This window comes from Meriones unguiculatus, chromosome 12 (assembly GCF_030254825.1).
Source record: "Meriones unguiculatus strain TT.TT164.6M chromosome 12, Bangor_MerUng_6.1, whole genome shotgun sequence".
Lineage (NCBI taxonomy): Eukaryota > Metazoa > Chordata > Mammalia > Rodentia > Muridae > Meriones > Meriones unguiculatus.
The window spans coordinates 1,429,029-1,452,452 of NC_083360.1; the positions used below are offsets into that span (position 1 = coordinate 1,429,029).

General features: G+C 45.2%; 1 protein-coding gene across 4 annotated transcripts in view; it reads right to left on the bottom strand.

Annotated features, from left to right (window-relative positions):
- The window catches only part of Tbc1d1 (TBC1 domain family member 1), a 187,162-nt gene that overhangs the window by 85,182 nt on the left and 78,556 nt on the right, over positions 1 to 23,424 (bottom strand). For all 4 annotated transcript variants that reach the window (XM_021647714.2, XM_021647715.2, XM_021647717.2 and 1 more), the window contains 2 exons: positions 4,652 to 5,101; positions 1,803 to 1,892 (listed from right to left, as the gene is read on the bottom strand). In XM_021647714.2, coding sequence (XP_021503389.1) covers positions 1,803 to 1,892; positions 4,652 to 5,101 — 540 coding nt within the window. The remainder of the gene's footprint in view (positions 1 to 1,802; positions 1,893 to 4,651; positions 5,102 to 23,424) is intronic.

Here is a 23,424-nt window from a genome sequence, read left to right on the forward strand (position 1 = left end):
GATGAGAAATGGTTACAAGCCGCCATGTGGGTGCTGGGAAGAGAAGCTGGGTCCTCAGCAGGAGCAACAAGTGCTCTCCACCAGCGAGCCATCTCTCCAGCACCTGGGAGAGGGCCTCTGAGAAGATATGGGGTTTGACTTTGATTGCATCAATTGGGCTGAGTGGGCACACACTGAATGTGACTGGCACACGGGCCACTCCGGACCGAATGAAAGAGAAAGCAGGCTGAGCACCTGCATGTGCACACCCACGCTGATTGGCCACTGTGGCCGACTGTACCTCAGCAGTTACCTCTGCCAGGTACTTTACCGCAGCGACAGGGAGGGAGACAAAGGGCAGCCTGAGTACACTCGAAACCTGCCCTGTGGCTCTCAGTACATCTTGAGCCTTCTGAAAGAGCACCTGCAGAAACCTGGGTGCCCTCGACCTAAGGTGCAGACGGCCTGGCGACCTGCACTTCTTTAGGAGAGGACAAACTGCCACACAACTGTAAAAGAGCAAAGGTCCCCCAGCACAGTGCTACATGGATCTTCTGCCAGCAGTGGGAAGGGGCATGTCTCTGTGAGTTCAAAGACCAGGGTGGTCTGCATTAGTGAGATCCAGGACAGCCTGGACTGCAGAGACTCTGTCTCGTTCATAAATAAATAAATAGACAGGCAGGTAGGTAAGATTTTAAAAAAGCAAATTTCAAATACTTTAACATTTCAACATAATTAGGCATGAATCAAGATTCTGTGGATAATATCACTTTCAGGCAAGCATTTTCCAGTCAGTAATTGCTGAGATATCCTGATCTCAATCGGTGTCCTCCATCAACAAACTAAGCAGATAACAGAGGCTGCTACACAGGGGAATTTATCACAGTACCTTCTCTGAAAAGGCTTCCCTATTCAACTTGTTAAGAACATTACTTATTTTCATAACTGAAAATAGTATTTTTTGACCAATTAGTTTACATTTTACACTGAGAAACAACTAAGATTTTTACATCATATTACAGAAATGAAAAGCTAGAGTTTAAGAAAAAAAAATTACCAAACAGAAACATAAATGACATCTTATTTGCCATGACAATCTGGAGAAAGCTGCCTCATCACAGATGACAGATTTCTCCCAAGTCTCTCTATGAAACACAACTGGAAAACTTAACTATCAAACACACAGAGTTTCAAGAAGACAGTGCATTCAAGGCATTCAGTGCAAAAACCTCCTCAAAAGTAAGTATCATCTCTCACAGTTTACAGGAAAATAATGACAATAAAAAAATTAAGAATTTCAAGAAAGTAGAAATGTTTCTATACAACATTATATATAAAATTGACTCTATATAAAAATACACACATATGTATAAACCATGTACACACATATATTAATTATATAAAAATGTACATATATCCAATTAAATATAAAACATGCACACACACATAAGTTATATATAAAACATGCACACACACATAAATTATATATAAAACATGCACACACACATACACATATCAATTATAAATAAAACATGCATACACCTATAAGTCCTTGGAAATAGCTTGAAAGCATTAATACCAATATCAGGGAAGAGAAAGGAAGGTAGATTTATTTTCTCTAGTACATTGTTCCAAAAAGCAAAACTGTTAATTTCAAGATTATAATTTGCCTTAGTACACTGCAGGAGAAAAAAAACAAATCAAGAATCAAACAAGACCACCAACCAAGAATCAAAATTAAAAACATGCTTTTTTACACAACAGCACTTCTACTGCATATATTAGAAGAACTGAAATTAAATCAATAATCTGTCAAAATTTACCTGAGAGCAAAAGGAGATCTCCTTAAAATTTTTCTCCAATGCAATCTTTTTGGTGTCAGGACTGATGAGGTAAATTTCAGACTGGCCAATCTTAAAAAACAAAAACAAACAAAGAAATGTGGTTCTCCTAAAAGGTGAATCCATTACACATGTCATGACCTCTGAGGATACACAGGAAGTGTCAAACTCTGTGGACTTTGACTATATTGCTGTCAAAGAATGTCAAAGTTACAGTTAGTCCATGGATTTCAAATGACGGGAGACAAACACCTTTGTGATACAGCAGTATTCTGAAAGGAAAGGACCACACAGGTAAACGAGAATAATAATCCTCAAACTGCACATCCCCTTCAAGAGGAAATTCGTTTTCTATGCGAGTGAATCTTCCAGAAAATATGGTTTCTATTTAAAATTTCCAAAATGCTCCTGGCAGCAGAGTGCCATGATGCCGGGCTGGCTGGGGAGGGCTACCTCCCGACCTCCGCCTCCTGTGCTGACACTTCTCCACTCCCGTGTTGGTTTCCACAGACTCAACCCCTCCTCGGAACCAATGAGGTAGCGGCCACATCCTCGTATCACTTTTACCTCACAAGCTTCTCCTCCAAGCTCTGAACTTTGAGCTGGACTGCAAATCAGGGAAACCAGCTTGGTGGAGACAGAGGTGTAAATCAAAGGTAATTGCACTCTTAATGAAGATGTCCAAAAAAAGGCATCCTGTAGTTTAGACCATAGCTTTGTACGCAGAACACTTTTGTTCTATTTCTGAGCTGTCGTTCAGGCACGTGAGACTGACAAGGTGTGCTAACTCTAACAGCAGCATACTTCCAGATCAGTCCAGACTGTTTTTCTAAGAAGGAAGGAGCCCACTCACTAGCCCTTACTGGAGGATAGTAACGGCATTTCCACATTTTATATATCTTAGCAGCCTTCTGTTCTGATCTACAGAAGGAAGATCATCACTTTTTAAATAACCTTTGAAAATCTCTCTGCTGAGAAGCATTCTTCTTTGGATGTGGGTAGGCTACAGAGAACAGGTGAGAATTTAGAGTTGAATGTAGGCCTAGGGCTTTCCCACACCCAATCCTCACTACTCTTCATCCCTACTGTCTTCAGACCTGACGCTCTCTCACCTAGACTACCGCATGGCTTCTAGCCCTCTGTTATTTTCCTTCCCTACGTATGCTTTTGCTCCACAGCCAAAGCTATTTGATGCTGTACTTGAAATTTTTCAGACTGCCCAATCTTTTTTTTTTTTTTTTTTTTACTAAAAACAAGATCCTGAATGTGAGCTACCAGCTTAGCTCCACCCCAACTCACATTCCCAGTTTCTGTGCAGTCTGCTGGCCTTCTCCCTCAGGAAGGACTGATCTCCCTGAGAGCCTACAGACACAGCTGTGTTCTAGGCGCTGGTGACTACGGCAGGGAACGAAGGAGATCTACAGCCTCATGGAGACGGAGATTCCAGGGACCACAGGGAACACAAGGTTCTTGTTTACTTGTAACTAAGCAGAGAGCCTGGAAAGTGCAGTCACTACTGGTCTCTCTGACACAACTGCTTCCCCGTGTCACGCCACTATCTCAGTCACGACCTGAAGGATTAGGAAGCAAAGGCAGGACAACGAGGGGCTGCCAGTGGCGCAGCAGGGCATCGTCTCCGGAATCTGCAGTACAGCTCCTTCCCCTCTCACCTGCCAGGACCAGGAGGCCCCGTCTACCGCCCCTTAGGAGCCTCTGCTTCCTCAAAGACGCTTCTCCTGATTCCCCAGGCGCTTCCCCGGCGCCCACTGCTTCTCTGCAGTGTTCAGTGTGGTCGGAATTACACCATTCCTGGTGTGTCAGTTGCCTGTCTGCACCGCTGAAATCTAAATTCTGTGTGGGCAGAGACTATTCACGGCTGTGATTCTAGCATGCTGTAGCCAGTTACAAACAAGTGCACTGAGCAGCTCTCTCAGCCACACAGCAGTGTTGGGGAAAGCATAGTGAGCACAGTTTATAAAGCACAGGTGGTACTGCCAACACAGCAGCTTCAGGAGGAAGATAGCCCTGTGGTCCTGGCGCACGGATTTTTACGGATTAATTTATTATGTTTTAACTGTGTGTGTATGTGTGTGTGTGCCGGTGTGTGCAGGAACTGGAGCGACAGGCGGTGACCTTATGTGGGTGCTGTGAACTCAGTTTCTCTGCGAGAGCAGTGTGTGCTCTTGGAGGCTCGGCCAGCTCTCCAGATCCATCATGTGGATTCTGAAATCCAGCTCTATCCACACCACACTAACCTATGTGGCCAGCTTCCTTACGCGCTGGCCATTTCATTGCCCTTGGTAAGCACAAAAAGGCTGTACTACATCTAAGCTAGGTTTGCTCACTACTGTTATTAAAGCAAATGAGAAGAGGCAGAAATATGCCAAGGAAAAGGCCACAGACCAGCTTACTTCAGAAGAGGGTAGAGTCCTGTCAATTCACACCCAGGAAGACCATTCATCCAGAAAAACTCAAGCCATCATGAAATTCACAGCTGGCTACCCTTACCCATTCCCTTTCTTCCCTGTGGCTATCAGTTTAACAATTTTCTGTTTTAAAATCAAGCAAACAAAAACCAAGCAACTAAACTAGTGTTTCAGTTTGGGCACTTGCTTTAAACATAGATTATTACTTTTTAAAATCCCGTTGCCCTGATTAACAAAGGCGTTTTATAAATTAGTAAGAGAATGTTCTCCACTGAAAATTGTGCTGACACTTGCATCCCCTGCTTAACATCCCTCTTGAACCGCATTCTTTCTGCAATGAAAGGGTGTCCACAACCGAAATTTTTCAGACCGGTGTCGGGGAGCGGACCGCTGTGGCGACTTTACCGTGAAGAGCATGGTCCGGTTCTCCTCAATATCTGTGGGCTGCACCACACTGTGTCCGCCGATGAGGTGGTTCTCGATGCCGTCGTCGAAGGAGCTGAAGGTGCTGCTGCGGAGGCCGGCGTCCTGGAACTCCCTCCGGAAGGCCAGCGAGCGCAGTCCGGGCTGGGAGAAGGACTTGCGCATGGGCCGGGGGCCTGGCGCCGCCGGGGGCCCCACGGGCGCGTCCCGGCCGGCCCCGCCGCCGCCGCCGCCGCCGCTCACGTGGTTGAACTTCTCGATGCACTCGTCGATCAGCGCGGGCGGCGCCTTCTTGTGGGCCACAGTGACCCGGCCGCAGAAGAGCACCTCGAACTTCTTGGCGAAAGTGTCGTCCAGCTCCGAGGGACAGCGCAGCTCTTCCTGACGGGCGATCTTGCCCGCCTGCCGGATGGAGCTGATGATCTCAGGCACCTGCGCAAGAGGAGTGGGGTTAGTGACACCAGACACCAAAGTCACAACTCAAAACCACAGCTGCCAGGGCAGGGAAGCCGGAGGGGCAGGGCGGAATGCGGCTCACAGGCACAGCATCCTCCGAGGTTGGACGAGCAGCCCCAGGGCAGGCTTGGCACTCTAAGGCCCTCAGGGCATCTCTCGTGATGAGCGTCAGGGTCCTTTGAAAAGCCTTCCTGAAAAGCCTTCCTCCATGCACGGTGGGATGCTGGGCTCTGAAATCACCATCTTACATTTGGCAAAATTGTGGCACCATTGTTTTCTTCAGTGGCAACGAGTTATGACTTGGCCCTGTATTTCCTAACGTTGACTGATAAGTTAAGCAGTTTGAACCATGCAGTGCAGAGAACCCAGGCCTACTGTTACAGTAACACACTGGGGTTTCTCACAAAAAAGCTTTGCTTTCCTAACGGAAAAGTCTCCCAGCTAAGGGTCTCCAGGACTGTGGTGTCCTTCACTCGCCACGTACGACTAGGTTCTCCACAGCAGCTTCAGGAAAAGGTAGAATCCATGCCACAGTCAACAAACACCTGAAACTGCTTAGCTGACCACCAGCCACAGCACTCACTCTCATATTCATGGTTTGTGAAAACATGGCAAGCATGGACTTAATCTTCCAGTTGAAGGGGGCAGCTTTTGCTTTGACTGGACACAGTCTATACCTACATTTCTCATTTTTCTATATATAAAACTTCGGGTTAAGGGCTACATACTTGCAGGCCCTGTTTATCTAAAATTACAACCAGAAAAATCCAATCCCTTTCCAATTCAGATGAAAAAGTTCAACCAGTGTGTACAGTAAACAGAGCTGGTTCCAGTTCATTTTGAAAGCAAGCTTGTATTCTGTGTTCATAACATAATTCTTAAAAACCCACTGCCTCTTTGTCACTAAACAATGATCACACTAAAGACAATCCGTCTGCTGTAAAGCTCAGTATAGCTCCTCTCTAAGTATTTTACACGAGATTCAAAGACATCTTTAGAGATATGGTTTTTAAAAATGATTCCTGGGCTGGAGAACTTAAGAGCATGTAATGCTCTTTCAGAAAACTGGGGTCCGATTCCTAGCACCCACATGGGGGCTTACAACCATCTATACTTCAGGTCCAGTGCATCCAATACCTTCTGGCCTCCTTGGGCACTGCACGCTCATGGTACTCAAACATACTTATAGGCAAAAACCACACGTACACATACACAAAATAAATCTTTAAAAAGTGAGTCCTAGAGCACAAGATTCAAATAATATTTAAAAGCTGAAGTTTTAGCCGGTCATGGTGGCTCAGGCCTGTAGTCCCAGCACTGGGGAGGAAGAGGCAGGAGGATCTCTGTGAGTTTTGGACCAGCCTAGTCTACAGTGGAAGAACAGCCAGGACTACACCGAGAATCTGTCTCAAAAACCAAACCAAAGGCCAGATCATTTTAAATGGGGGACGGGTGCTGTGCACCTCTGGTGAACACGTGGAGGCCGGAAGAAAACCTACTGGACCCAGGCCTTCCTCTACCATATGACCAGAGACAAGCTTAAGTCGTTGGCTTTGTCAGCAGGCATCTGTACCAGCTGAGCCATCTTGCTAGTTCAAGGCTGAGGTTTTGCATGGGAATCATGTTTGCACTGAGTGCTTTAGATGCTTGAGCTGTATGTACATCACTCCCATACTGCCGGGTAATTTTGTCCATTGTGCAGCAGCCTAGAAAGTATTACTGATAGAAAAATATGTGACAGAGAAAAAAAACAGCAGGAAGGGTAGGCTGCAGTCACAACTTTGCTAATGATTCACAGGATCATGGCAAAAATGCCATAGCTTCTCTCTGTGGGAGGGAGGCTTACAGGATCAGAAACACTGAAGATTTTCTAGGGGAAGCTAGTTCTGTGCAGTAAAAATAGTGTTCCTTCAAACCACAACTGTCAGCTTCAGCTTGTGATGGAGTGCCACTTTTCTCAGCAACATGTGAGACTATTTTAAAAGGAGTCGCTTGTATTTTCCCAATTATTCACTGTATTTTCCAAACAGGAAATGTAGTCTATTCAAAGAACAGACCTTGAGGCCTGCTAAAAGAGCAAATGTTTCTATATGCTGCATCTTCTAATACATCAAGCCAATGATGTTTTCCATCGTGTCAAAGAGGGGAAAATGTATAGAGCCATCTGAACTTAGAGCAACTCAGCACTAAATGGAGCAGATACAGGATAGCTTAAGTGTCCCCTTGATTCAGAAGGATCTGAGATTTCACACCGTGGCCAGAGTTCAGGCTGTCAGTCTTCCTAACTATGGATTTCTCCAGTTCCTTGATTACGATCTAAAACAGACACACTTCATCAATGACCAAGGCCCATCTCTCCTTGCTCCAACGGACCTCATTATCTAGGCATAAGTTTACTCAAGCCTCCTGCCACTCACCAGCGGGAAGGTGTGTGTAAAATAGGTGTAAAGTGTTTGGAAACTGGGAGATGGGAGAGCAGCTCATGCAGGAGAAGGGATGGGGTGAAGCCTGGGGAAAGAAAACAATGGAAGGGAACAGAGGGGCCCTGGGAGAGCTGACATCAACTCAGGACTGAATCGACTAGAGACGGCAGGCAGGGAGGCAGGACGAGAGCAAGGCAAGGGTGAAGCAAAGCTGTGTTAAAGACAGGGGCAGCAGTTCACATGAAAGTAAGCAGGATGGCTTGGAGCTCATGCGCACATAAAAAGAGTTGCCAGTATTAAGCCCCAAATCAACACAACTGAAAAACAGCCTGTATGGTCTATAGGAACATACACATCAGGTTACAATGATTCCTGCCAACAAACAAACAAAACACAAGACCTGCTTGGAGCAAATGCACTGGGGTCACTGGAGAATTACTCCCCCTGTCTGATATGATCTGGTACTTTTTAATGAAAATCTTGACTAGTTCAGTCAGAGCATGAAGAGCTACGTCATTCCTGTTTGCAGATAAGCTGATAAAGCAAATCCGAACTAACTGGAGCAAAGGAAAGGATCTTAGAACTGTTTTACTGGAATAAATTTAACAAGGGTTTGAGGTTTGGTTGGAGCTGCTGATACTATGGAAACCACAACAAAAATGTTAGATAACTAAGATCAATTGCCCAAAATTAATGAAGAAGCGGGCCTGTTTAGGTATATAGAACTCTCATACTAACAAACGGACAGTAAAGGGCAGTTTTCGGTGATGCTTAAGTCAGTACTGTTTCCCAGGAACAGGGAAAAGATACTCTAAGAATCAGGGTTACTTCTGTAAATAAAGCCCCTATTCAAGCACTTGGGTCAGCTTTCTAAGGATTTAGGGATTTTAAGGGATTATAAGCACAATGCAACTGTAATTTTATTCACAAGGATTTAGGGAGGCTTTTCTGAAATATTCTTTAGAAATAAAAAAAAAGTCACTTTTAGTTTGCATTTACAGGTTTGTCTGCCAACTATTAACATTAACTACTAAATAACTCTTGAAAAGTCTAATGTCTCAATTTCTGCTTCCTGTAAGTGCCAGAGGTGACTAGTGAAAATGGTGCCCTCCTCTGTTAGCCCGAAACCCCTAGAAGACACACAGATCAGGGTTCAAATCTTCAGGTATATTAAGAACACCCATGAAAGTGCCCAGGCCATGAAGAGCACGCATATGCAAAAAGCCGCCAAGGATCTGAATAACGTCACTTTAAAGAAGCAAGGTATCCTGTTCCAGTGGTGTAGTGGTGGAGTCGGAAGGTGTGTTCAGGCCACGGTGGGGCTGGGCACAAGGCTGGTGCCAACCAAGCCAAACCAAGCCAAACCAAACCAAGCCAAACCAAACCAAACCAAACCAAGCCAAGCCAAGCCAAGCCAAGCCAAACCAAACCAAACCAAAAAGTGCTGAGTTTCTGCAGCACATGCTTAAGTGATGTTGAACTTAAGGGTTTCTAGGTAGATTCTCTAGTCATGGAACATATACACCCAGGTGAACGAAGCACCGGAGACGGTCCTGTGAACTGAGGGAGTCCACGAACAGACTCACCCATACACGAGCTTCCCTGCCACACTGAGATAATCCTCATCGAAAAGAAACGAACTGTTCCACAGCCGGAAGAGCAGGCTGCACCGAAGAAAAAGACATCTCAGAAGAAACAAACACCTATGCCAAAGGGATAAATTCAGCATAAAATAAATGCAGACAAAAGTTTTTAAAAAGTCACCACTGCCTGTAACACTATAACCATGCTCCCTGTTATGTAACAGAGAAACCACCTTGAAGCTGTGAAAGCATGGCCAGAAATGCTGCTTTGTCCCTCAAAAATGTTTTTTGTACGGTAAGGAGTTAAAAAAAAAAAGTAATTCTAATAGAAAAATAGTCCACTGATAATAAGATTTAGAGCTTGTTTGTTGATCATGAGGGAAAAACTACATCAAATCGAGTTTTTCTTCACCACACCTTCTATGCCTTTAATTTCATACAAAACTCTTGACAGCATCTCATCAGTTCTCAATACATTATTTAAAGCATAGGACAACAGCAGCAGAGCAGCCCCCACTCTCTCTGTGACACATGGCCATTCATGCTGTGTGCTAGCTTCTCACAGGAGGAAATGCAATGAAGAAAGCGTGAGCACACCTCCTTCAATGAGTAAGCTGTGATTCCCCGACCTCACGGGGCTCAGGGCCAGGGAAATGAGACACTTGTGTGATTTCTAGTTAGACCCTGGAACATGAAGCTAAGCGCACAGAGTGACCCTGTGCTGGTGTCCGTCCTGTGAGCCGCCTACTGAGTTTACGTTTCACCAGAAGGACACACACTCTCTCTCTCCAGAGAGTCAGAGCGTGCTCACTGACTGAAGACCTGAGCAGGGATAACCACAGTGAGTGCATCCCAATATGGAGCCACCGTCCTCATTTAACTGCTGCCTTAGCTTTCTGTCCCCTGGGAAACAGGACCAGGTTCTCTATTTTGAAATGACAAATTACATCAGTAGCTTCTTAATCCCAATATCTTCCAGTTATACACAAACAGAAAACCTAGAGTCATAAAAACAACTGTATGCAAACTTCACTGCAATTGTCCAAGCTAACACTTTCAAGTGAACCCTTCCCACAAACTTAGGTAGGCTATAGCACCTACCAAACTGATTGGGAGAAGGTAAGGAAAAAAAAAAAAAGAATTGTAAAAGATGCCATTTATTAGGTTAAAAAAAAAAAAACAACCAACCAACCAACCAACCAACAAACCATGGCTAGCAGTGGCTCAGAAAAGCTAAGAACCATGGGCCAGAGGAGACAGTGGGTAAGTGCTTACTGTACAATCATGGATACCAAAGTGCAGATCCTAAACACCCTTGTAAGAAGCCAGGTGTGGCGGCATGTGCCTGACTGGTTGTCCAGCCTAGCCAAAATAGCAAGCCCCAGGTGCACAGTGAAGAGACCTTGTCTCAGGAAGTAAGGTGGAACTAGAGGAAGACAGCCAATACCAGCATACACACGCGCACATACACACATCATTGTGTTTATCTCATGGTATTTCCTTCATACACATACACATACAAAACAAAAATCAAGTCTTAAGTTTTACTTTTTTCAAAGACTCTGACAGCCTGGTAACGCCTATCCCTTCTCAAAATTAAGTTTTATAGTGTCTAAAATGGTACATAAGGGAACAGGAAAGAATTTGGGCGTACTGAAAAGAGAGTATCCAAATAATTTTGATGCTGCATCTTGTTGCCATATTTAACAAGATCCGGTAGTGAATCACATTTACTGTAATCAGTATCACTCAAAATAACGATGCACATAGTGTTCTGAAAAATGTATCATCTGTAGTACAATATGAAAATGCTAATAAGGTGAGGAATAAAAAGGGTCTTGGCTTCAGGCAAGAGTCTCAAAATACAGAATTCTTGGCATTTGCTAAGTCTTTTATTATTCATAATATGACACTTTCCATTCTAGCTAAATTTATGCAATGAGTGACCTGGGCCAGGTCTCCAGAGAGCTCAGGAGCCAGGCTTAAGATATGAGGTTTGGAAGTTTGGTTCCATCACCACCTCTTGACAAGGGCAAAGGTTCCAACCAAGTTAGTTAACCAGTAATACCTCATTAATATAACCTACATAAAAATTCCCCCAAAACAATGGTGTCCTGAGCCCCGCATCTGGTGAACATACAGAGGTGGCATGTCCAGAGGGCTCGGAAGCTCAGGCACGGACCTCTCTACCTGAATGGAAACCTTGATCTAGCCATTTCTTCCATTCGGCTCCTGCTGAGTTGCATCTTTGATAAACCAGGAAATGTAAGAAAAAGTTTCTGAGCTTTGTGGGCCATCTAGCAAATCACTGCATCAAGTGAACCTGGTTGTGTTGGTTAGGAAATCCTGGGGCTTGCAAATGGCCCTGCGGGGGACATGGTGCTGTGGACTGAGCCCTGCAGTGGGTGCTGTGGACTGAGCCCTGTGGTGGGTGCTGTGCTGTGGACTGAGCCCTGCAGTGGTGCTGTGGACTGAGCCCTGCGGTGGGTGCTGTGGACTGAGCCCTGTGGTGGGTGCTGTGCTGTGGACTGAGCCCTGCAGTGGGTGCTGTGGACTGAGCCCTGCAGTGGTGCTGTAGGACTGAGCCTTTGCCTGTGTTCAAACTATGGAATGGTTATCGTCAGAAGTGAACTGAGCTGGTGCCTGGGAAGTTGCAGGACTTGATGATGGTGTGGGGGAAATCCCCAAACACTTCAAAGCAGAGGTATTAATGGTTTAGGCTGGGGCATGCCTGCCACACAAGCATGAGGACTGAGTCTCGATCCCCGGTGCCCTTGTAAAATTGGACATAACAGGACCCAGCGCTGGGTGGAGGCGGGAATATGTAGGTAGACAGGAGGATTCCTGGAATTCTCTGGCGAGCTAGTCCAGCCAGTTAATGAGCTCCAAGCTCAGAGAGACTCTGTCTCGAAAACACAAAGTGGAAAGAAACACAAGAGGCCTGACACTGACCTCCAGCCTGCACACACACCACACCAAGAGAAAAAAGGAAGAGTAAAACATGTACTGTGATTTAGCTAACACTACAGGGACTGCTAACGAGACCAGCAGGTCTTGCGGAGTTCATTAACAATCAGAGGATTAACTTAGATCACTCTCAAGTTGGAAGTTGAAAATAGAGATTTTTTTTTTCCATCCAACTCCATGTACCCAGCTTCTTATCCCCTGAGACCAGGTTACGGGCCACTGAACTCAAAGTCCAGGAGAGGAGTACTCCAGCAAGGACTGCAGCCAGGTGAATAGGCATGAGGGCTGCGGGGCACGGGCAAAGTTGGCAGAGGCCCACACAGACTCACCTCACAGCAAGACAACTCAAAACTAGCTAGGACCAACATGGCTGACTGAAATCACCAGGGTCCTTTGCTTTGCTATAATGGATCTCCATGTCCTTACTTTACAAAACTTCCTGTTCCCATCATGCATCTGACTAAAGACACATCTGGGAAAACCACATGGAGAGACAAAAGAGCCTTCCATTCCTGGAATTCCCACTGTCCTACCAACTACAGTCAATAATAACGCCCGGGGGAGGGAGACTGAAGAGATGGCTCACCCGTTAAGAGCACTGTCTGCTCTTCCAAAGGACCCAGATTCAACTCCCAGCACCCACAAGGCAGCTCACACCTGTCTGTAACTCTAGTTCCAGGTGGTCTGACACCCACATACCAATGACATAAAATAAAATTAAATAAATTATTTGAAAAAAAGAATAGTTCTCTGACTTCATTAAAGTTTACCCAGAAAATGAGCTAGCCAAAACCCCAAAGACCTGCCTCTCTTGATATATCTCTCTGCCTTCTGAAGGTATACTGCCAGACACCATCTCTCTACTTAATAAACCCCTGCTTGTTTCACTGACCACAGGCAGCCCGGCTTTGCTTTGCACCAACAGCCTGAAATTCTTTTCTGCTCTGGCTATACAGTCAACAGCACTGATGAGCAACTCCCACTGCCACGATCCACCAGTCATCTCTCAGGGGGCCATGGTGTGTGTGTCTGTGTATGCATGTATGTGTGCATGACCAAAGCCATCCCTATCATCCCAAAGCCGGCTGAAATCGGAAGCTATAGCCATTTAAAATGACAAAATGTAATTCCTAAAGAAAGCAAATTCTGAACAAAACTCAAGTGTCTTTAAGTTATAGTAACAAAATTGGTTTCTGTATGATAAGAATTCATCAATGCAAACACCTTACAGTGCTTCCCAAATGTTACAAGAACACGAGTTAGGTCTGATGTAATTTATTGTCTAATTAGTCTTTGTACATAACTTAGTCCATTACAGAAATTGACAGGATTCTGAGTATTTTCCACTGTCAACCTCATGTCCTCCCTGAAAGCAGAAATCTCTGCAAGCTCTTTAGTCTGCTGTGCGCGCTGTGGTTCACGTCTGATAACCACTGAAAGCAAGAGGCTCTCGTTCTAGAACGCTTCTCCGTCTACTCCCACAGCACCTAACACCATGAGACTCTCTCACCCAGATGTTGCCCTGGAGATCACATCTGGTGTGATTTATTTCCATGGACCCTGCATTTCTATGCACTTTAATATATGTGGCAAATCAATGGCAGCGTTTAGCTTTTCTACCTTATGAGTGTGAAATGGAAAAGTAACACTCCTTCCCTTCAGTTCACACATTGACCTGAAAATGCTCCAGGGTGTTAGAGTGTAACCTACAGAGGTGGAGGTTAAACTGGAAACAAGCAAGAGGAAGGCTTCGATTTCTAACTTTCCTTACAGTTTTTGGGGGAAAAGGTGCCCAATAATTCTTCATACAGCTCTGAGAACACCCTCTAAAGAAAAGCCAAATTTCTGGCATGGTGTTATTCTTCACATCTAGGCCGGATAAATGACTGTGAAGAAAGAAACTAGCAAACAAGAGAGATGGCAGCCTTAACTAGGCAGTGGCAATAAGACTGGGGAGCAGGGATGAGTCAGAGAACTTCCAGTTTAAATGGGCGAGAACCTTAGTCAATTGCTTGGGAGGGAGCCCTGAGGAAGTGCAGGGCTCTATAGTGCTGAAGGAGAACCCCTGTGCCCAAACCAAACAAAACCCACCCTGGAAACCTGAGCACAAGTTACACTTGATATTCACAGGAGAGCTCTACTTGGGGAGATTTATTACCAAACAATAAAAACAAAACAAAACACACCAGATATTGTGCCGTGGTGAAACCAGAATGCTGGGTGGCACACACTAACTCCTCAGACCACTGTGCTACACTGGCCAAAATGACAGAATTGTTTTAAAGACAAATGACTTATTTTTTAAGCAAAACATAATTATATCATTTCCCCTTTCCTTTCTTCCTTCCAACCCCTCCCATGTACCACCCCTACCCCGTCCCAAATTCACCTTTTTTTTCCAAAAGAACTAGTAATACCAAATGTGTATGAAATCTATTATTTCTTCCACATAGTTTCATCCTAAAAGATATCATTTTAAACTATTATGATATTATTAATGCAAACAGATGATGTGTATGGGCGTGTCTGCAAGCAGAGTTCAGGCAACAACTCTATGTAACCAGCTCTCTCCTCCCACCTTCCTGTGGGTTCTAGAGAACAGATTCCTCTCCAGGCCTGTGCAGCAAGCACCTTTACCTGCTGAGCCATCTCTCCCGCCCAAACCAGAAATAATGTTAACAGAGCTCACTAAAGAACAGATTCGAGTGAGGTTACGTACGGCAGGCTCTGGGCAGTATTAATATAGCAGATTCATGTGGTAGTTTACCCTATACTTTACACATGTAGGCGTTACAATCTTGAAAGGGTTTAATTTTTTTTTCTTCTGTTTTTTTGAGACAGGGTTTCTCTGCATGTCCTTGGCTGTCCTGGACTGACTTTGTAGACCACGTTGGCCTTGAACTCACAGAAACCTGTCTGTGTTTCCCTCCCTGAGGGCTGGGATTACAGGCCTGTGCCATTGCACCCAGTGGGTTAAAAAATGTTTAAAGCACACTTTGGGGATCGGTGTGGTAGCACACCCTTCTTTAATTCCAGTATTTGTGAGGCAGATGCAGGCGGATCTCCGTGAGTTTGAAGCAAGCCCGTTTTTGGAGCACTGTCACCTAAAAAAAATAAAATTAAAAAAAGTGTACTTTCTTTCTTAAACCAGTCTTTTCAAAGTTACTGTCTACTAACTACTTCTAGAAAGTGAGTAAGCTAACAAACAGAAAAAAAAAAGAAAGAAAGAAACCTTCCGAATCAGGAGCATAGTGATATATGTAAGTTATTATAAGGAAGTTGCAAACACTTTAAAAACCACAGAAGACAAACCGCTCTCAGCTGGTAAGTACCCATGCAGACTTGGCTTGCCAAAGGTTCATGTGAACAAGATTTAAGGGCCTGAGTTGGCTGTAAGTCTGGGATAAGCCCAAAGAATGACCTGGATATCCAAAGAATGGAAGGAACAAAACCCTAGGGCATTAGGAGAAATGTCAACCTCACATCAAGAGAGGGGTCATGACCCCACAGTCCCCCTGATAATCAGGCTGCCCCGGTTCTGATTGTAGAAGACTTCAAAAGCAGCAACAGAGTGCTGTGGTGTCGTCTGCAAAGCTCTGAACAGAGAATGGGGGAAGGAGCCAAGGACTTGAGTCTAGGAAGGGCCCCCAACTCCCAGGGAGAAAATCTGTCCCCAGAAAAGGCTTTAGCATTACATACCAGCAAATGAGAAACAGAGATGAGAGTCACACACTGATTTGTAATACAAATGTACCCAATACCCAAAAAGAATCCCTGCAGTTTCTATGTATCTTTTTTCATTTTTTATTTAAGGTGTGGGGCTGGGGTGGAGAGTGCTGAGAACCTGCAGCCCTCACCTTCGAGGGCCTGCTGAGCACAGGGCCTGAGGAGCTCAGCTCTCTCCCCTGCTCCAGTCTGCTGACTTCCCCACAGGGTCAGATAGTCACTGTCAGGAGCATTCCCAAGAACCAATGCGGGAACCAAGCCTGGCAAGAGATAAGCGGCCAGCAGCGGCCAAGCGCTGCTGCTGGGGGCCAGCCCGTGGCGGGCTGGTTCTCCCACAAACTTCTAGACTTCTCCGGCTGAATTCTGATCCATCCACTGCAATTAAATTGCATCTACCATGCACAAACTAAAGTCTCCGAATCCTAAGGATATTTTCAAAGTGACACTCCATCTTGATTTACAAGGACAAGAGGAATAAAATGAGAAAAACCCTCTTGGGGTAGGGCATGAGTAGCGCAGAACCTTGAGATGTGGCTCGTATCCACTCCGCAGCCATCCTGGACTACTGCTTTGGCATCTACTCCCCAAACCCAGCAGAGCTGTGCCAGAGGACTTTGGGGATGGGGGTCTTCTACTGTTAGCCATCTTCCCAGCTCTCAGCAAAGGACTGCTTCATTGACATCTCTACCTTTGAATTGTTGTCTAACCTGGACTCAAATGCCCAATCAGCTCTTTAAAGAATCATCTGTATTTCAGGCACCTTGACCTTCCAATGTCCCAGTCATTCTCTGCTGTGAAACAGGTCTCCTGCCTGATTCCCAAGTATATTCCAGGTGACCAGGATCACACTTAGTAAGAGGCTTCTACTCATTTTTCCTTCCATCAACTCTCAGCCATCAGGGTGCACACTATTTCTTCCTCAGCATGAGCTCAATCTTAAGTGCTGGTCAAGCCTGCTCTTAGTCCATCTAGACCTCAGCCAGGCTCTCACCCCACCCAGGCCTCTGCCTGAATCCGTTCATTCTGCTCCCCACAGATCATCCAGAACCACATTTCTCACTAGGTCAGGCTTCTGCTCAATGACCTTCTCTCCAACCTCTACAAAACACAGGTAGGTACCCAGATGCCCTGGGGGTCCTCCTCCAAGGAATGTCAGGAAAAAGCCAGGAAAAAGCCACCTTATCTCACTCAGCTCCGCTGCAAACAGGCTTTCTATCAATCACAGGCATCCCGAGTCTCCCTCCCTCCCTCCCTCATGCAGCCTCTTCCATAACTCCTGGAAGGGACCCTCCAATCACTCATCCAACCTGCTCATTTCAGAGAGCAGGAAAAGACGTCCCAAAAGGCTGGAGTGGCTGCATCAAGTCTCAGAGCTCAGGTGGACAGAACCAGACCTTCCCAGTCAAAGCTGTCTTTACAGATCACAGGATCTGTTTTGCACTGGGATGAACTGGCTAAACCCTCTAAGACTCTAAATTAATAACAATAACAACATCAAAGGCCCATATATCTAAAAACATATTGTGGGGACATATCTGAGACCCAGACCGTAGCAGTTTCTCGCTCTATACTTGGCAGCAGGTGTCTTATGACGGGGAAGACCTTCGGCACCTGCCCTGGATCTGCATGAAGCCTTGAGGGCAGAGTCACCTGTCTTCCACTCTGCTGCCTGTCTATTAACACGGATAAGCACACGCTTCTTAGAGCAATGTAAAAGCACATACCTAAAGCAGCAGGGAGCCGCTCCAGGCCACTGCAGCCCTCTCTAAATACTCACATCCTAAGCGTATCTGTGGCTCCTGGACAGAAAACAATACCATTATGTGTGTTTATTCATGTGTGTGTGGAGGTGTACAAGCACACATGTGCACAGGCGTGAGGAAACCAGGGGTAGTGCCAGGTGTTTTCCTCCATTGCTCTCTGCCATTTCCTTTTTTTCTTAAGATCTACTTATTTTGCTTTATGTGATGGGTGTTATGTGATGCTTGTATGCTGGTGCGTCAGGAGTGTGCAGTGACCTCAGAGGTCGGAAGACAGCTTTAGATCCCCTAGAACTGAAGTTACGGACATTTGTTAGGCACGCTGTAGGTGGTGGGAACGACCCCAGTGCTCTGAGGAGCCGGGAGTTCTTACCTGCTAAGCCATCACTCCAGCCCTCCACCTTAGTTTTGAGATGGGGTCCCCGGCTGAACTTGGAACTCAATAACCAAGTCAGACTAGACGTGCTAGCCAATGAGCCCCAGGATCCTCTGGTCTCAAGCCACCACCCCACCCCAGTGCTGGGCGTCATTCACCATGACATCTCTATGGGCGCTGCGATCAGAACGCTTGTCATACTTAACGAAACTAGCCCTCGGCCTCTGGAAACCACTTTTTAAAACAAAACACTATTTAAGACAGCCATCTACAAGCTATTTATCTATTTATCTATTTATTTATTTATTTATTTATTTATTTATTTATTTATTTATTTATTTTGTTGTTCTGAGGCAGGGTTTCTCTGTGTAGCCCTGGCTGTCCCGGAACTCACTCTGTAGATCAGGCTGGCCTCCATTCCTTTGCACATACCTGCCTTCTCCTTGAGGTTGTATCTCACTCTGCACCATGGCGGATTTGCACAATAATGTATCAAACAGCAAAGAACCTGGAGAGGCAGGGTTCTTAGCAAGTGTCTAGAGTCCCCACAGCGCTCCACCGCTCCACTGAGCTGGGGGGGAGGGCACAGAAGCAGAGTGCAGCTGGGTGCCCCTGGTCTAGCACATGACGCCTGGCCTGGAAGGAAAACCATCCACACACCACTGCCTCAGCAGATTAGCACACTAGAGAGCTGCCTGAGTGCCGTGTTCTCTCACACCAAAATCAAGTGAAACAGACCAAAACGTCAGGGTGATGCAAATTCCAAGGCATTAGTCATGGATTTTGAGAAATGATATTTTAGAAATCCTTCCACTCGCTTGGAAACTTGGGGACAGAGCTATTTCTGGAACAGCAAGAAGGCCTTAACCATACTACATGTATTAGTAGTATTTCATGCTTACCACATAATTTATTAACAATCAAAATATAAGGAGACAGTAGCTTATTAATCATTAGTTGGTTTTTGTTTCTGAAGTCAAATTTTATAAGTTCTAGGGTTTTATATTTAGAAACTTACATTGTATTTTATTAAAAAAAAAAAAAACCTGACAATAGAAACAGTCACAAATGACTGTAAGCAAATATTGTCTCAAAGATCTTGGGCTATTTTCACCTAATGACTGGTTTCCTTTGGATCCACCCAGTTAAAAGAACTTCCGTAAAACACCATTCTTGGCTAATTCTCTGCCTTTAGTGGGCCTACAATTGTAAACTTCACTGAACAAATAAACTTCCTATTTTTAAGGTTTTCTAAAATTGGAGAGTCTATGTCTTTAGTTGGCCAACTTTTTCTAGTTTAAAAACTTGGCAACAAGAAATTCCTCAGAGGAAAACGACCAGAAGCCGTAGAGCAGCTTGCCTGGCTCAGAAGGGGAGAGGCGCAGAGTTGTGACCTTGGACAAAGACATTCAAGCTGCAGGTGGCAGAGACCAGTGCCATTTCTCTGCCCCATTTTTCTCTTATCTGATCTAAATGACTCGATGCCTGATGGAGCATCGTGTTCTTGTTCTGTCCTACTGAGCAAGGGTACCACATGACAAACAACAGTCAGAGCCTACACCTGACTGCAAGCACAGCGTGATACAGACAGCACTAGTCCGCACTCTGTGTGTGTGTGTGTGTGTGTGTGTGTGTGTGTGTGTGTGAATGGCTGTGTGCGAGTGTGCATGGGGAGTACACACCGTGCCTGCAGAAGCCAGAGGAGGGTGTTGGAAGATGCCGAGGTCAGGCTCTGTTACATTACCATCCAACTATGCTCTGACACGGGGTCTCTGAACTCAGAGCTACACTCCCGGGGAACCGCCATCTCCACCGACACACTGCTGGAGTAACAGTTGTGCACATGGTATAGCTGGCTTCTCACATGGTGTTAGGGATTGGAACTCGTGTCCTCACACTAGAGGACCAAGTGTTCCTACCCACTGAGCCATCTGCCCTCTTCCTGAACATCCTAGCTGTACTCACCTCACCCATTCTTCTCACGTTTAAGACAGGGAAGAACTGGGATTATAGCCCAGTGGTAGAGTTTACCCGGCATCCACAAGGCCCTAGGTTCAATCCCCACCACCAGAAAAGGAGAATAATGATGACAATGATAACAATGGGAAAGAAGGAACAGAACTAGTAAACTGCGGAGTCTTCTCCACCCACAAATGCAATGAAGCAGGTTGACGAATCACACTTAAGTGCTTAATCTGGTCCAGGGATTGTTCCACACTGAGTAGCTAAATGCTAAGCAGCCTGAAGGAAAGCTATTTAGCCCCATTTTACGAACATTTAGAAACCATGAAACAGAACTGACTCCAAGGACCTGTTCCCTCATACTGGACATGGATGAAGTTTATGATTCTTGTCCAAGCTGCAATCACAAAAACAGATCCAAATGGAGCAAGAATTCAGTGGTCATATGCTCACAGATCAGGAACTGGGGCCCAGGGAAGTCTAACACACCCAAGCTGAAGAGGCTGACCGAAAAGATGTGGTTATATCAGCTATTTCTGCAAACTCAAGGTAAAGAAAGCTTGGCAAGCCATGTGTGCTGGTGCAAACCTATAATCCCAGCATTGAAGGTCAAGGTGAAAGACCGTGAGTTCTAAGGCAGCCCGGGCTACAGAAAGAGAAAAGAAACGTGGAAGGAAAAGGAGAGAACAGAAAGCATGAAAGAAGAAAAGGGGGTAGGGGAGATACAGTAACCAATACAACGAAAACTCCATCACCTCAAAACTGACCTCTCAATACTGTGTCATTGTCCTTAACATTCTTCCAATTCTGACACATCTTTAATTTTCCACCATGGTTTCTCTCTCACCTCCTATTTTCTTTTCTCTCCGGCCAAGAACTCCTGATGTGTAGGGATACTGAAAGTACTTGTTACTGGCAACTGGTTTTACCCTTGTATGCCTACATTCAGAAGCAGGCTAGATGATCATTTTATACCTTTCTCTTAAGAAAGGAAGTTCCATTTCTCAGTGGACAAGATCCTTTTGAAGTTCTGCCAACCTTGTTTCATAATGAAAACGCCTCCTCTTCCCAGGACACCATAGCTATACAGATAAAGCCTGGTGAACTTAGAGCCAGACAACTCAACCTTTAATCTTAGAAGCTACGACTTCTGTTGTTCAGCATAGTGTATGCATCATACTCTTGGAAAAGAACTAAGAGAACAGATATGAAGTGTCTGTCCATAAAACAGTGAGTGTGTAAGATAAGGTATATGCCAGTCAGCTAGTTGTAGTCATTTTGTCATGTATATATGTCAAAACATCATGGTAGGTATAGTAAATGCAATTTTATTGTCCATAAAAACAACTTCAAAGCTATGATGAGGACTGAGAAATGGCTTGGAGCTTTTAGGAACACTGGCTGCTCTTGCAGCGGACTGGGGTTCAATCCCAGCACCCACAGGGCTGTTCTCAACTCCAGTCTCAGTGGACACAACCCCATCTTCTGGCCTTCACTGGTACTGCACACATTTGGTGCACAGACAAGCATGCAGGCAAAACACATCACATAAAAGAGAATAATCAATTTTTAAATGTTTAAATTACTCTGATAAGTTACCTAAGTTCTCTAAACTTTAGTTTCTTCATACCCCCCCACACCAGCAGAACACATAGGGAGAGCCAATAATCACACTAGTATCACAATTACTCCAAGAATCAGGTAAGTTACGGAACTAGACCACTCCCAACAAAACAGATAGCACTTGTAAAGTGTTCAGAAATGTAACCTTCCTCTCCTTGGTGTTTGAATGCTAACCCAAGTTTCCCTCCTCCTAAATGCCCGAACAAAATCAATTCCCCCTGTTGGAAGAAAGGAAATGCATTATCCATGTAGCTCACTTCCTATGAGTCTTCCTGGAAACAAAAGAACTAAATGGACCAGAGTATCACCACAGCCCAGAGCCAGGGAACTACTCTGATACAGCTCTCTCCCTCTCCTCCCTCTCCCTCCCTTCCTTCTCCCTCTCCTCCCTCTCTTCCTTTCCTCCCCCCCCCCACTCTCTCTCTCCCCTTCCCTGCAAAGGTTCAGGCCAAACATTCTCCCTGCACATAGCTGACACAGCTGGTCTCCCAGACCACAGGAGCCTCCTGCTCCTGACACCCTTTCTAAAACAAAGGATCTCCACCCACCCCAACCATTGCTCACACTTCCTCCCTAACCCTGTCCATCTTCCATGGCCATCTTGAGCTGAAATTCCTAGGTATGCTCCTAAGGGATTAAATAAAGTATGAGGAAATACAATATTGTTTCAGAGACATGCATAGCTTTAGGTCATTAGAATAGTTTGAAGAGAATACAAGAAAATCAGCAAGGCAATATTAACAGATAGAAAACCCAGAGACAAGAGACAAGAAATTCTGAGTTAAGTTCAGCCTTAAACTGGTTATGTGAACTTAGTGACCAAAATTGAGTTCATTGCTCTGGGTGCATGTTTCCTTACGTAGAAAAGAACAAATGGAATCACATTCAAAGCTGAAGTCCACTTACTCTGAACAACAGGAATACCAGAATGGCCATCCCTGAGCCACAACCACAAACAGGGTGTGCTGGGATCCGAATCTACCCAAGTCCCAATAACTTAATTAAAACAATTGGCCTTCCCCAAGGTTACAAAAGACTGGTGTCAGAAGGTGCTACACAAACCACCAAGGGTGGGGAGCAACCAGATATTACCAGATGTGAGGCCTATGAAACACAGAATGTGGAAGAGGGGGTGGAAAGATTGTAAAAGCCAAAGGACCAGGGAATCCGATGTAAGGCTGTGTCTCCTAGAAATGAGAGTGAAGCTTCACTCATGCTACCTCTGCAATATGGCTGCCTACATAAGTCCTGGCCAAGACAAGTTAAAGCAGAAGTCTCATGGGGCCCCAACCCTAGGCAAATAAGGACATGCAACTAAGGGATGCTGAGAGCGGGAGAAACAGTCTTCCACGGTGGAGAAGCCCCTGACCAAGTGGTTAGTATTGAAATCACACACATACAATACTGAGCGGAGTCTATGTATTTATGTGTCTATACCACAGTAACAGTTCCTAAAAAGAGGGTGTGAGAGGGAAGGCGTAAAAAGGCAGTATAAACTGGACTTCGACGATTGGACAAGGAAAGAGGACACAAATTTAGGTGGGTAGGAAAGGGAGGTAGATTTGGGAGCAGCTTGGGGAGGGGTTGACTAAGATCAAAATACATTGTAAGAAATTCTCAGAAGAATTAATTAAAAATTAGACAGGGAGAAGAAAAGAAGAAAGACTTGTTAAAAACAAGGCAAGGGGCTGGATTCCCAGCAGCTCTCACGCTGTGGGCTGTGACTTCGGGGGGAATCAGACAAACCTTCCACAGAGGTCACCCAAGAGCGTCAGGAAAACACTGAGGTTCACATTATGATTCACAACAGCAGCAAGGTTACAGTTATCAAGTAAAAACAATAGCATTTATGGTCAAGGACCACCAGGACGCGAGGAAC